At 41.6% G+C, this 14,996-nt stretch overlaps 2 protein-coding genes across 3 annotated transcripts in view; one reads left to right on the top strand and one right to left on the bottom strand.

The window, feature by feature from the left end:
* LOC143766195 (uncharacterized) overlaps positions 1–14,996 on the top strand; it is a 214,136-nt gene that overhangs the window by 30,937 nt on the left and 168,203 nt on the right. The window lies entirely within an intron of this gene.
* Positions 9,497–14,740, bottom strand: LOC143766189 (uncharacterized). Of its 2 annotated transcripts, none has more exons than XM_077253666.1 (6): positions 14,595–14,740; positions 14,286–14,465; positions 14,079–14,202; positions 13,899–13,996; positions 13,610–13,700; positions 9,497–11,789 (listed from the first exon to the last, which is right to left on the bottom strand). In XM_077253666.1, exons 1-6 carry the CDS (start codon positions 14,670–14,672, stop codon positions 10,780–10,782), a joined length of 1,581 nt encoding a protein of 526 aa, XP_077109781.1. In that variant the 5' UTR covers positions 14,673–14,740; the 3' UTR covers positions 9,497–10,779. The 2 variants fall into 2 exon arrangements, with proteins under 2 accessions (XP_077109781.1, XP_077109780.1); XM_077253665.1 differs by having other exon boundaries at positions 10,632–11,786.

Here is a 14,996-nt window from a genome sequence, read left to right as displayed (position 1 = left end):
CAGGCAGTCATCTTTATAAATCTCATTGGAACGGCACCAAACAAAAGTTCCACTATCATCACCTTGCCCAATGCAGATTCACGATTCATCACTGAATATGACTTTCATTCAGTCATCCACAGTCAACGATTGCTTTTCCTTAGCCCATTGAAACCTTGTTTTTTTCTGTTTAGGTGTTAATGATGGCTTTCATTTAGCTTTTCTGTATGTAAAGCCCATTTCCTTTAGGCAGTTTCTTACAGTTCGGTCACAGACGTTGACTCCTTTTTCCACCCATTCGTTCCTCATTTGTTTTGTTGTGCATTTCCTGTTTTGGAGACATATTGCTTGAAGTTTCCGGTCTTGACGCTTTGATGTCTTCCTTGGTCTAACAGTATGTTTGCCTTTAACAACCTTCCCATGTTGTTTGTATTTGGTCCAGATTTTAGACACAGCTGACTGTGAACAACCAACATCTTTTACAACATTGCGTGATGATTTACCCACTTTTAAGAGATTGATAATCCTCTCCTTTGTTTCAATTGACATCTCTCGTGTTGGAGCCATGATTTATGTCAGTCCATTTGGTGCAACAGCTCTCCAAGGTGTGATCACTCCTTTTTAGATGCAGACTAACGAGCAGATCTAATTTGATGTAGGTGTTAGTTTTGGTTATGAAAATTTACAGGGTGATTCCATAATTTTTTCCTCAGAATTGAGTGATTCCATAATTTTTCCCCTATGCTTGGTTAAAAAAAGTAATCATTACTGACTACCACATTTTTTGTTCTTGATTTCTTTTAGCGTTTCTTAAAGCCAGAAAGTTGCTATTTGAAATTACTTTAGTTCTGTGCCATGTCTGTGATCTGCTTTTTTTCTATAAAATTAAACAACTGAATGAACATCCTCCAAGGCCGGTGATTCCAAAATTCCAGTTAGGTCCATATATATTTGGACAGAGACAACATTTTTCTAATTTTGGTCATAGACATTACCGCAATGAATTTTAAACAAAACAATTCAGATGCAGTTGAAGTTCAGACTTTCAGCTTTAATTTGAGGGTATCCACATTAACCCCTTCATGACCCAGCCTATTTTGACCTTAATGACCTGGCCATTTTTTGCAATTCTGACCAGTGTCCCTTTATGGGGTAATAACTCAGGAACGCTTCAACGGATCCTAGCGGTTCTGAGACTGTTTTTTCGTGACATATTGGGCTTCATGTTAGTCGTAAATTTAGGTCGATAATTTTAGCGTTTATTTGTGAAAAAAAATGGAAATTTGGCGAAAGTTTTCAAATTTTTAATTTTTATTCTGTTAAACAAGAGAGTTATGTGACACAAAATAGTTAATAAATAACATTACCCACATGTCTACTATACATCAGCACAATTTTGAAAAAAAAAAAAAAATTTCTGCAAGGAAGTTATAAGGGTTAAAATTTGACCAGCAATTTCTCATTTTTGCAACTAAATTTACAAAACCTTTTTTTTTAGGGACCACCTCACATTTGAAGGCAGTTTGAGGGGTCTATATGGCTGAAAATACCCAAAAGTGACACCATTCTAAAAACTGCACCCCTCAAGGTGCTCAAAACCACATTCAAGAAGTTTATTAACCCTTCAGGTGCTTCACAGCAGCAGAAGCAACATGGAAGGAAAAAATGAACCTTTAACTTTTTAGTCACAAAAATGATCTTTTAGCAACAATTTTTTTTATTTTCCCAAGGGTAAAAAGAGAAACTGGACCCCAAAAGTTATTGTACAATTTGTCCTGAGTACGTCGATACCCCATATGTGGGGGGGAACCACTGTTTGGGCGCACGACAGGGCTCGGAAGGGAAGGAGCGCCATTTGACTTTTTCAATGAAAAATTGGCTCCAATCTTTAGCGGACACCATGTCGCGTTTGGAGAACCCCTGTGTGCCTAAACATTGGAGCTCCCCCACAATTGACCCCATTTTGGAAACTAGACCCCCCAAGGAGCTTATCTAGATGCATAGTGAGCACTTTGAACCCCCACCCCCAGGTGCTTCACAAATTGATCCGTAAAAATGAAAAAGTACTTCTTTTTTTTCACAAAAAATTTCTTTTAGCCTCAATTTTTTCATTTTCACATGGGCAACAGGATAAAATTGATCCTAAAATGATTGACCCGTAGAAGTGCTGTGTGTAGCGTGAAACGGCCATCGTCTCTCCCCGCACACTCCTGCCACCATCCCACCCTCCCGGACCGTGAAGGTTTTGCTACATGTTTGAATAAAAGGTATATCCAACCTCAGGATCGGTGAGTGCTGACGCTTTTTCTTCTGTGGAGCTACATGTCATTATTTTTATTCAAGCGAGCACCGCCGATCAGCCTTCGGGGGATTAACTGTTTGAGCACACGCTCACCTCTCCCTGTATGGGCTGTGCTGCTCTACTATTGTTTTTCTATTGTACTTTTGATCCTAAAATGTGTTGGGCAATTTCTCCTGAATACGCCGATAACCTCATATGTGGTCACAAACCACATGGCAAGGCTCGGAAGGGAAGGAGCGCCATTTGACTTTGAATGAAAAATTAGCTCCAATCGTTAGCGGACACCATGTCGCGTTTGGAGAGCCCCTGTGTACCTAAAGATTGGAGCTCTGTTATGACCCCAATGGCAGAGGGTCTCAGAAATAGTTTCTAAGTCTGCAAACACAAAAACCAGCTCATAGGGCAGTGGTAACTGATCTGACCATATATCTAATCCTAGCACCACAAATAACAGCAGCCGGGGAACGTGCCTATGTTGATTCTAGATGTCTCGCGCCAGCCGGAGAACTAACTAACCCTAGAAGGGAAAAGAAAGACCTTTCTTGCCTCCAGAGATAAGACCCCAAAAGTTGGATACAAGCCCCCAACCAATAATAACGGTGAGGTAAGAGGAAAAGACAAACGTAAGGATGAGCTAGGTATTTAGCAAAGAGAGGCCCACTAGCTAATAGCAGAATATAGTAAGATAACTTATATGGTCAGCAAAAACCCTATCAAAAATATCCACGCTGGATATTCAAGAACCCCCGAACCGTCTAACGGCCTGGGGGGAGAACACCAGCCCCCTAGAGCTTCCAGCAAGGTCAGGAATCACATTTAGTACAAGCTGGACAAAAATGAGAGCAAGCAAATAACCCAAAAAACAAAGAAGCAGGACTTAGCTTAATTTTGCACGAACCAGGACCAGCAGATAGGAGCAAACAAAAAGGATCTGATTACAACGATGCCAGGCACTGGACTAAGGATCCAGGAGGTTTATATAGCAACACCCCTGGACTAACGACCCAGGTGGGTGCAAAGTGAGGAAAGAAAATCCCAGAGTCATATCACTAATAACCACCAGAGGGAGCCAAGAAGTCTAATTCACAACAGTACCCCCCCCTTAAGGAGGGGTCACCGAACCCTCACCAAGACCACCAGGACGATCAGGATGAGCAGCGTGAAAGGCACGAACTAAATCGGCCGCATGCACATCAGAGGCAACCACCCAGGAATTATCCTCCTGACCATAGCCCTTCCACTTGACCAGATACTGAAGCCTCCGTCTGGAGAGACGAGAATCCAAGATCTTCTCCACCACGTACTCCAACTCGCCCCCAACCAACACCGGAGCAGGAGGCTCAACAGAAGGAACCACAGGTACAACGTACCGCCGCAACAAGGACCTATGGAACACGTTGTGAATGGCAAACGACACCGGAAGATCCAAGCGAAAGGACACAGGATTAAGGATTTCCAATATCTTGTAAGGACCGATGAAGCGAGGCTTAAATTTAGGAGAGGAGACCTTCATAGGAACAAATCGAGAAGACAGCCATACCAAATCCCCAACACGAAGTCGGGGACCCACACCGTGGCGGCGGTTGGCAAAACGCTGAGCCTTCTCCTGTGACAACTTTAAGTTGTCCACCACATGATTCCAGATCTGCTGCAACCTATCCACCACAGAATCTACCCCAGGACAGTCAGAAGGCTCCACATGTCCCGAGGAAAAACGAGGATGGAAACCAGAGTTGCAGAAAAATGGCGAAACCAAAGTAGCGGAACTAGCCCGGTTATTAAGGGCAAACTCAGCCAATGGCAAGAAGGTCACCCAATCATCCTGATCTGCCGAAACAAAACACCTCAAATAAGCCTCCAGAGTCTGATTAGTTCGCTCCGTTTGTCCATTAGTCTGAGGATGAAAGGCAGACGAAAACGACAACTCAATGCCCATCCTAGCACAAAAGGATCACCAGAACCTGGAAACAAACTGGGATCCTCTGTCAGACACAATATTCTCAGGAATGCCGTGTAAACGAACCACATTCTGAAAGAACACAGGAACCAGATCGGAAGAGGAGGGCAGCTTAGGCAAAGGCACCAAATGGACCATTTTGGAAAAGCGATCACATACCACCCAGATGACAGACATGCCCTGAGACACCGGGAGATCAGAAATGAAATCCATGGAAATGTGTGTCCAAGGCCTCTTCGGGACAGGCAAGGGCAAGAGCAACCCGCTGGCACGAGAACAGCAAGGCTTAGCTCGAGCACAAGTCCCACAGGACTGCACAAATGACCGCACATCCCGTGACAAGGAAGGCCACCAAAAGGACCTAGCCACCAGATCTCTGGTGCCAAAAATTCCCGGATGACCTGCCAACACCGAGGAATGAACCTCGGAAATGACTCTGCTGGTCCACCTATCAGGAACAAACAGTCTGTCAGGTGGACAAGAGTCAGGTCTACCAGCCTGAAATCTCTGCAACACGCGTCTCAAATCAGGAGAAATGGCTGACAAGATAACTCCCTCTTTAAGAATACCAACTGGTTCTGCGACTCCAGGAGAGTCAGGCACAAAGCTCCTTGAAAGAGCATCAGCCTTCACATTCTTTGAACCTGGTAAATACGAGACCACAAAGTCAAAACGGGAGAAAAACAATGACCAGCGGGACTGTCTAGGATTCAGGCGTTTAGCAGACTCGAGATACATCAGATTTTTGTGATCAGTCAAGACCACCACACGATGCTTAGCACCCTCGAGCCAATGACGCCACTCCTCAAATGCCCACTTCATGGCCAGCAACTCCCGATTGCCGACATCATAATTCCGCTCAGCAGGCGAAAACTTCCTGGAGAAGAAAGCACATGGTCTCATTACCGAGCAACCAGGGCCTCTCTGTGACAAAACGGCCCCTGCCCCAATCTCAGAAGCATCCACTTCGACCTGAAAGGGAAGTGAGACATCAGGCTGGCACAAAACAGGCGCCGAAGTAAACCGGCGCTTCAACTCTTGGAACGCCTCCACGGCTGCAGGAGCCCAGTTAGCAACATCAGAACCTTTCTTGGTCATATCCGTCAAAGGTTTAACAACGCTAGAAAAATTAGCGATAAAACGACGGTAGAAGTTAGCAAAACCCAAGAACTTCTGAAGACTCTTAACTGACGTGGGTTGAGTCCAATCATGAATAGCTCGGACCTTGACTGGGTCCATCTCCACAACAGAAGGGGAAAAAATAAACCCCAAAAAGGGAACCTTCTGTACTCCAAAGAGACACTTTGAGCCCTTAACAAACAAAGCATTCTCACGCAAAACCTGAAACACCATCCTGACCTGCTCCACATGTGAGTCCCAATCTTCAGAGAAAACCAGAATATCATCCAGATAAACAATCATAAATTTATCCAGATACTTCCGGAAAATATAATGCATAAAGGACTGAAACACTGAGGGCGCATTAGAGAGCCCAAAAGGCATCACCAAGTACTCAAAATGACCTTCGGGCGTATTAAATGCAGTCTTCCATTCATCTCCTTGCTTAATGCGCACAAGGTTGTACGCACCACGAAGATCTATCTTGGTGAACCACTTGGCACCTTTAATCCGGGCAAACAAGTCCGACAACAGAGGCAAAGGATACTGAAATTTAACAGTGATTTTATTCAGAAGCCGATAGTCAATACAAGGTCTCAAAGATCCGTCCTTCTTGGCCACAAAAAAGAATCCCGCACCAAGAGGGGAAGAGGATGGACGGATATGCCCCTTCTCCAGAGACTCCTTGATATACGAACGCATTGCGGCATGCTCAGGTACAGACAGATTAAATAATCTTCCCTTAGGAAATTTACTACCTGGAATCAAATCTATGGCGCAGTCACAGTCCCTATGAGGAGGCAGAGCACTGGATCTGGACTCGCTGAATACATCCTGATAATCAGACAAATACTCAGGAACTTCCGAAGGAGTAGAGGAAGCAATAGACACCGGCGGGGAATCAGCATGAATTCCCTTACAGCCCCAACTTGACACAGACATTGCCTTCCAATCCAAGACTGGATTGTGGGTCTGTAACCATGGCAGACCCAAAACGACCAAATCATGCATTTTATGCAGAACAAGAAAACGAATCACCTCCCGATGTTCAGGAGTCATGCACATGGTTACCTGCGTCCAAAACTGCGGTTTATTTTCCGCCAATGGCGTAGCATCAATACCTCTAAGAGGAATAGGATTTACCAACGGTTCAAGAACAAAACCACAGCGCTTGGCAAATGACAGATCCATAAGACTCAGGGCAGCACCTGAATCCACAAACGCCATAACAGGGTAAGAAGACAATGAGCAAATTAAAGTCACAGACAAAATAAATTTAGGTTGCAAATTACCAATGGCGACAGGACTGACAACCCTTGTTAGGCGTTTAGAGCATGCTGATATAACATGTGTAGAATCACCACAGTAAAAACATAACCCATTCTGACGTCTATGATTTTTCCGCTAATTTCTAGTCTGAATTCTATCACATTGCATTAAATCAGATGTTTGTTCAGACAACACCACCAGAGGATTAGCGGTTTTGCGCTCCCGCAAACGCCGGTCAATTTGAATAGCCAGCGCCATAGAATCATTCAGACTTGTAGGAATGGGGAAACCCACCATCACATTCTTAATGGCTTCAGAAAGGCCATTTCTGAAATTTGCGGCCAGAGCACACTCATTCCACTGAGTAAGCACGGACCATTTCCGAAATTTTTGGCAATACACTTCAGCTTCATCCTGGCCCTGAGAAATAGCCAGCAAGGCTTTTTCTGCCTGAACTTCAAGATTGGGTTCCTCGTAAAGCAATCCGAGCGCCAGAAAAAATGCATCAATATTTGCCAATGCCGGATCTCCTGGCGCTAGCGAAAAAGCTCAATCCTGAGGGTCGCCCCGTAAAAAAGAGATAACAATTTTCACTTGCTGAGCTGGATCTCCAGATGAACGGGGTCTCAGAGAAAGAAACAATTTACAATTGTTCCTGAAATTCCTAAACCTAAATCGGTCTCCAGAAAACAGTTCAGGAATAGGTATTTTAGGTTCAGACATTGGACTACTGGTAACAAAATCTTGTATGCCCTGCACACGAGCAGCAAGCTGGTCTACACTTGTAATCAAGGTCTGGACATTCATGTCTGTAGCAAGCACAAGCCACTCAAAGGTAAAGGGGAGGAAGAGAGGAAAAAAAAAAAAAAAACTCAGAATTTCCTTTCTTATTATCCCACTTCTGCAATGCAATAAACATTCAATGTTGGCCTGGCATACTGTTATGACCCCAATGGCAGAGGGTCTCAGAAACAGTTTCTAAGTCTGCAAACACAAAAACCAGCTCATAGGGCAGTGGTAACTGATCTGACCATATATCTAATCCTAGCACCACAAATAACAGCAGCCGGGGAACGTGCCTACGTTGATTCTAGACGTCTCGCGCCAGCTGGAGAACTAACTAACCCTAGAAGGGAAAAGAAAGACCTTTCTTGCCTCCAGAGATAAGACCCCAAAAGTTGGATACAAGCCCCCAACAAATAATAACGGTGAGGTAAGAGGAAAAGACAAACGTAAGGATGAGCTAGGTATTTAGCAAAGAGAGGCCCACTAGCTAATAGCAGAATATAGTAAGATAACTTATATGGTCAGCAAAAACCCAATCAAAAATATCCACGCTGGATATTCAAGAACCCCCGAACCGTCTAACGGCCCGGGGGGAGAACACCAGCCCCCTAGAGCTTCCAGCAAGGTCAGGAATCACATTTAGTACAAGCTGGACAAAAATGAGAGCAAGCAAATAACCCAAAAAACAAAGAAGCAGGACTTAGCTTAATTTTGCACGAACCAGGACCAGCAGATAGGAGCAAACAAAAAGGATCTGATTACAACGATGCCAGGCACTGGACTAAGGATCCAGGAGGTTTATATAGCAACACCCCTGGACTAACGACCCAGGTGGGTGCAAACTGAGGAAAGAAAATCCCAGCGTCATATCACTAATAACCACCAGAGGGAGCCAAGAAGTCTAATTCACAACAGAGCTCCTCCACAAGTGACCCCATTTTGGAAACTAGACACCCCAAGGAACTTACCTAGATGCATAGTGAGCACTTTGAACCCCCAGGGGCTTCACAAATTGATCCGTAAAAATGAAAAAGTACTTTTTTTTTTTTCAAAAAATTTCTTCTAGCCTCAATTTGTTCATTTCCACATGGGCAACAGGATAAAATGGATCCTAAAATTTATTGGGCAATTTCTCCTGAGTACACTGATACCTCACATGTGGGGGTAAACCACTGTTTGGGCACACGGCAGGGCTCGGAAGGGAAGGAGCGCCATTTGACTTTTTGAATGAAAAATTAGCTCCAATCGTTAGCGGACATCATGTCGCGTTTAGAGAGCCCCTGTGTGCCTAAACATTGAAGCTCCCCAACATGTGACCCCATTTTGGAAACTAGACCTCCCGTGGAACTAATCTAGATATGTGGTGACCACTTTAAACCCCCAAGTGCTTCACAGAAGTTTATAACGCAGAGCCGTGAAAATAAAAAATCATTTTTCTTTCCTCAAAAGTTATTATTTAGCCCTCAATTTTTTATTTTCACAAGAGTAACAGGAGAAATTGGACCCGAAAAGTTGTTGTCCAGTTTGTTCTGAGTACGCTGATACCCCATATGTGGGGGTAAACCACTGGTTGGGCACACGTCGGGGCTCGGAAGGGAAGTAGTGACATTTTGAAATGCAGACTTTGATTGAATGGTCTGCGGGCGTCACGTTACGTTTGCAGAGCCCCTGATGTGCCTAAACAGTAGGAACTCCCCACCAGTGACCCCATTTTGGAAACTAGACCCCTCAAGGAACTTATCTAGATGTGTGGTGAGCACTTTGAACCCCCCAGTGCTTCACTGTCCAAATATATATGGACCTAAATGTATATACTATATATATATATATATATATATATATATATATTTATATATATTATGGCTCAACCACTCGCCTCAAAAATACAAATGTATTTTTTGCATCATCATTCTTCACTCCCTTTTTTTCCCCCACAGTCAGAACTGTTCCATTTTTCAGTGGATATAACCATTTAAAGAATTTTATTTTTGCTGGATGAATTGTTCATTTGGATGACACCAACTATTTTTTTCCATACAATGTACTAAAAAACAGAAACAAAATTCCAAGTGGGATACAATGGTGGAAAAAAAAATGCAATTCAGCCATTTTTTATTGGATTATGTTTGAACATTATTCAATGTATGGTATACATGACCTGGATGTATGATTCTCCAGGTTTGTAAAATTAAGTAGATACTTAAATTTTTTTTATATTAAGAGGTGAAATTTTAAAAGGAAACAAAAAATTTGGTTGTGCTGCCATTTTCCGAGACCCGTTACATTTGTGTTTTCCCATTAATAAAGCTGTGTGACGGCTTATTTATGGTGTTGTGCCCGGGTGGTTTTGTTTGATCTTTACAACATTTTGACTACTTTTTATTGCATTTGATAGGATGGTGTAGTGAATGAAAAATCACATTCTAATCTTTCGATTTTTTAACTCTTAACAGAGTTTACTTAATTTTCTATTTTCAAAGATCAAACTTTTATGGATGCAACAAACAAATATGTATTTCTGTATTGTTTCTTTATTTTGAACTTGATTCCAATGTGCATATTATTTGTGCCCACAATGTGTATTGCTTTAAATGCACCTCTAGTGACATCATGTCTGTAGCACATATGACCGCTGCAGTCAATCACTGAGCGTAGCACTGCTGCCACTTTAGTCGTGAACCACTGAGCTCAGTGATTGGCTGCAGTTGTCACATGCACTACAGACATGGCATTACTGCTGCAGCCTGTAATCGAAAACTGAAGCAGCAGCTGAGAGCTGCACTAGAGCAGTGAGAGGGGAGAAATGCAGATTATATTATTTGTAACACAGGAATGCAACTAGTGTACAGAAGATTGAAAGAGGCAACAAGAGAACAAGAGAGAAGTGCTGAGGAGACAGCCTGAGGGCAGAGAGGAGAGGACCTGAGAGCATTAGGGCGAGGAGGAGTGCTGAGGAGAGGACCTGAGTGTGTACTTATGAGAACAAGAACTTAGGTGCAAGATATGATAGGAATCTTGACAGAAAGTTAACAGAACTCATTATAGTCAGTGAGGACAGTGGGGATGAGCTGGTGTCCGACTAATGATTCTGTCCCCGGGTTGCTTGTGTTGCTTTTTAACTACAATGTACACAACGAAAGGCTTTAGCAATAGTACAAACATAGCCTTAGAGTAGTTGTCCTTCATATTTTAACATTTTCTTTATGTGAGCAGCGTAGAATGAAATTATAAATGGGTGCGGCTAGTGTATGTGATAAGGGCATGGTCAAAAATTTTGCTGCTGCGAGCTTCGCACACCGCATAATCTGTCCTTCTTTGTTTTGAAAAATTATGACTTATGGTTAAAACATTTCCCGAATTCTGAGCATCAGAATGGTTTCACTCCTAAGTGAGTTCTTCTATGTGGAACAAGACATGACTTAAATTTAAAACATTTCCCACAATCTAAACATACAAATGGCTTCTCCCCCGTGTGAACTTTTTGGTGCTCAACAAGATTTGATTTCCATGCAAAACATTTTTCACATTCTGAGCATGAAAATGGCTTCTCCCCTGTGTGAATTTTTTTATGGTAACCAAGAGTTCTTTTGGTAGAAAAACTTTTCCCACATTCTGAGCATAAAAATGGCTTCTCTCCTGTGTGAGTTTTCTGATGCACATTAAGATGTGATTTTTGTGCAAAGCATTTCCCACATTCTGTACATAAGAATGGCTTCTCCCCTGTGTGAACTCTGTGATGTTTAACTAAAACAAATTTATGTTTAAAACACTTCCCACATTCTGAACATGAAAATGGCTTCTCCACACTGTGAGTTTTTTGATGGTCAGCAAGACCTGATTTCTGAGAAAAACATTTCCCACATTTTAAGCAGGAAAATGGCTTCTCCCCTGTGTGTCTTCTCTCATGTCCATTAAGTTTCGATTGATAGTCAAAACATGCTCCACATTCTGAACATGAGAATGGCTTCTCCCCAGTGTGATTTTTCTCATGTCTTATAAGATGTGCATTCTTCGTAAAACATTTCTCACATTTTGAACATGAAAATTTCCTTTCCTTGTGACTTTTCTCATGTTTAACAAGATTTGATATATCTACGTAGCATTTTCCACATTTTAAACATGCAAATGGATTCTCCCCTTTGTGAGATCCGTCTGGCTCGCTATCCCTTCTGTTATTTTCATTTTGGTTAATAGTCTGTATTGAATCAGGAGAGACAACCTCTTGAATTGGGTCAGATGATAGATCTTTGCTGTGAAGGGCTGATAGTATATCTGGGATAATTTCAAGCTCTTCATATGTTTCTTGTGTGATACCATGATCATCTTCTTTACAATCTGAAGAGATCACATGTCCCTCTGAGCTTCTGGTACAATCTACTAAAGATATAACAGATTACATTGATATAATCTTAATATTATATTGATAATCATTATTATTTAAGTGTAAATAAATCCATTCAAAATTGCAAGGGATGTAAAAAAAAAAATCAAAAAAAAAAATCGAGGTCAATAGAAGGCAAAACAACGAAGAATTCTGATAAAACACTATGATGTCAAGTAGCGTTATTGAAGCATTTCCTATTACTCATGGCATTATAACTTGTAAACGGTATAATAATTCAAAGCTTAGCAACAAGCCATCACACCCATGTGTATGTATACAAAAATATTTGGAGATTAAGAGAGAGAAGAGATTTCTTGGTCATCACGTGGCTATTTAATATTCCCCTCTTGAGGTGCAGATATCCAACTGGCTTATTAGCAATATTAAAGCATCTACATTTATCAGCTCCACAAAAATTCTAGGAACAGAATTTTACTGACATGACACAGGAACTCCTAATATCTTTCCCATTACCATGGAGCCTTATGCAGAATTATGGGTTTTGCTTCATGAATATCCATAGCTTGTGGGCCCCAAATAGTCAAGAATAGTGTGAGATAATGTACAAAATGACTTAAAAATATTCAGAATTGAGGAAAGGAATAAGGTAAATCCACCTGAACTATTCTCAATGCAACTCAATAACAGCTTGAGTTTAGAGCTGTTGGACTTTGGATCATTTACAGCAGTTACTTAAGTGATTTTGATACAGGAAAGATATATATCTTTGTACCGTGTTAGCCAGTTGATAAAAAAAATATTTAGAATTGAGAGTCCTCAGTGGTTGATACTTTTTAATGGCTAACTGAAAAGATGGTAACAAATCGCAAGCTTTCGAGACTACTCAGGCCTCTTCATCAGGCATAGACTAATACAAATTCTGAAGCATCACATATTTATACACAACACAGCACAGAGCTGTCATTATGAGAGAATGATAAACAGTTGTGTCCATAAATATTGGAAAGTTCCTAGATAAGGAGTGAATGTTTTGTTGTCCTCTGATTTGGGTATGGTACTGTTATGATGCCCCATAAGGTCTGAGTGCAAATTCCTTAATAATAAATACATTTATGACAACCTTTGACACACTTAGTGCAAGAATGAATGTGTCGCATGGATTGATGTCTTTTTAGATAAATTAAGGAATTTGCACTCAGACCTTATGGGGCATCATAACAGTACCAGACCCCAGAGGACAACAAAACATTCACTCCTTATCTAGGAACTTTCCAATATTTATGGACACCACTGTTTATCACTCTCCCATAATGACAGCTCTGTGCTGTGTTGTGTATAAATATGTGATGCTTCAGAATTTCTTTTAGTCTATGCCTGATGAAGAGGCCTGAGTAGCCTAGAAAGCTTACAATTTGTTACCTTTTAATGGCTAACTGAAAAGATGGTATAAACCACTGAGGACTCTCAATTCTAAGTATTTTTTTTATCAACTGGCTAACACGGTACAAACATATATATCTTTCCTGTATCAAAATGACTTAAGTAACTGCTGTAAATGATCCAAAGTCCAACAACTCCAAACTCAAGCTGTTATTGAGTTGCATTGAGAATAGTTCAGGTGGATTTACCTTATTCCTTTTATTGGAGCACATTTCATCAGTATTTGTATATCCTTATTTTATTATCTACAACAATATCAGATTTTAATCCATATTTATTCAGTATTTTGGCAGAAGGGTTGAAACTAAAGCTGAAAGATCACAGAGCTCACAACAAGTAATACAAAATGGTTCCAGATTGTGACTGAGAAGAATCTGTGATGTCTCTGCATTTAGTGATTATTACTACTCACCTGGGCGGTCATCTGTAGTAATCTCCTCTTTACACCGCTCATCCCCTCTCACATATGTCTCTGTAGTATAAATATGCGTCAGATCTTCACCCTGAAACAAATATTGTAAAAGTCACAGACAGATGGAGAAGTCACATCTATGATCAGCTCTAATCCTGCCACCTCCACCGTTCTCATTACACAAGTATAAAACATATAATACTGGTGGATAAAACAAGAATGAACACAAGACCTTCACAGCCATCTACACATCATAGGGGAGATCTCATGACATCTTCTCTCCACCTACCCTATGATCCTGAGGAAGAATTGGATTTTCTTGTTTACAGTCCTGAGGAAGAAGAGGACGGGGACATCTCTCTGGTGTTGTCCTTTTACTGGATAGAACTGGAGGAAACACATACAGGGACTGAATTCATTCTTTACATACAGATAATATAGGCCGTGTGTATTTATTTCTGTCTATTACCTGGTGATGTGAGGGGCTGTGAACCCTCCATCATGACGTCCTTGTACAGATCTTTGTGTCCTTCTAAATACTCCCACTCCTCCATGGAGAAATAGACGGTGACATCCTGACACCTTATAGGAACCTGACACATACAATGATACCATCATCCCCCCGATCCCTTCATAGCATTACTGTATAATGTCCCAGCATTCCCAGCAGTATCACCTCTCCAGTCAGCAGCTCAATCATCTTGTAGGTGAGTTCTAGGATCTTCTGGTCATTGATGTCCTCATGTATCAGGGGGTGAGGTGGAGGCCCTGTGATTGGGCTCCTAGTTCTTCTCCATCCTGGAGACACAGGGTCCTGACAGCGCTCACTAGAGGTCTTCTTCACTACTGTGTAATCCTGGTTATGGAGAGACACATTAATAAGTCTCCCTACAGACATTTCCAGAGTCCTCACCTCTCCAGTTCTGTCCATCTGTTATTCCCACAGAAAAGAATGATGTAATGTGACGTTATCAGAATCTCTCACCTCTCCAGTAAGCCGGAAGAGGATCTCTAGGGTGAGGTTTAATATCCTCTCGGCCATCTTGTCCCGATCTCTCCCCATCCTTGATGGGTCAATCAGGAAAATTCTCTTATATAGAAGATCTCCACAGAGAGAATCCAATATTGTAGTGACCTGAATGGGAAGAGGATGAAAAATTATAGAATCATTTAAAGTACAATTTCTGGAGACAATAAGTGGAAACATACAAAGAGATATATAGTAAATAATATCATGAGTGTTGGAGAGCACAGTTTTACTAAGAAAAGAGGTTGACAAATAAACTTCTAAGCTAAGAGGTGAGGGGTAGCTATGGATATACAGTTTTTTGATTTTGCATTTAACACTGTCCCACATAGACACCTAATGGGTAAATTATCTGGTGAA

The sequence above is a fragment of the Ranitomeya variabilis genome, chromosome 4 (genome assembly GCF_051348905.1).
Source record: "Ranitomeya variabilis isolate aRanVar5 chromosome 4, aRanVar5.hap1, whole genome shotgun sequence".
Lineage (NCBI taxonomy): Eukaryota > Metazoa > Chordata > Amphibia > Anura > Dendrobatidae > Ranitomeya > Ranitomeya variabilis.
Note: the sequence above shows the minus strand (reverse complement) of the source record. Positions and strands in the feature narration are given on the sequence as shown.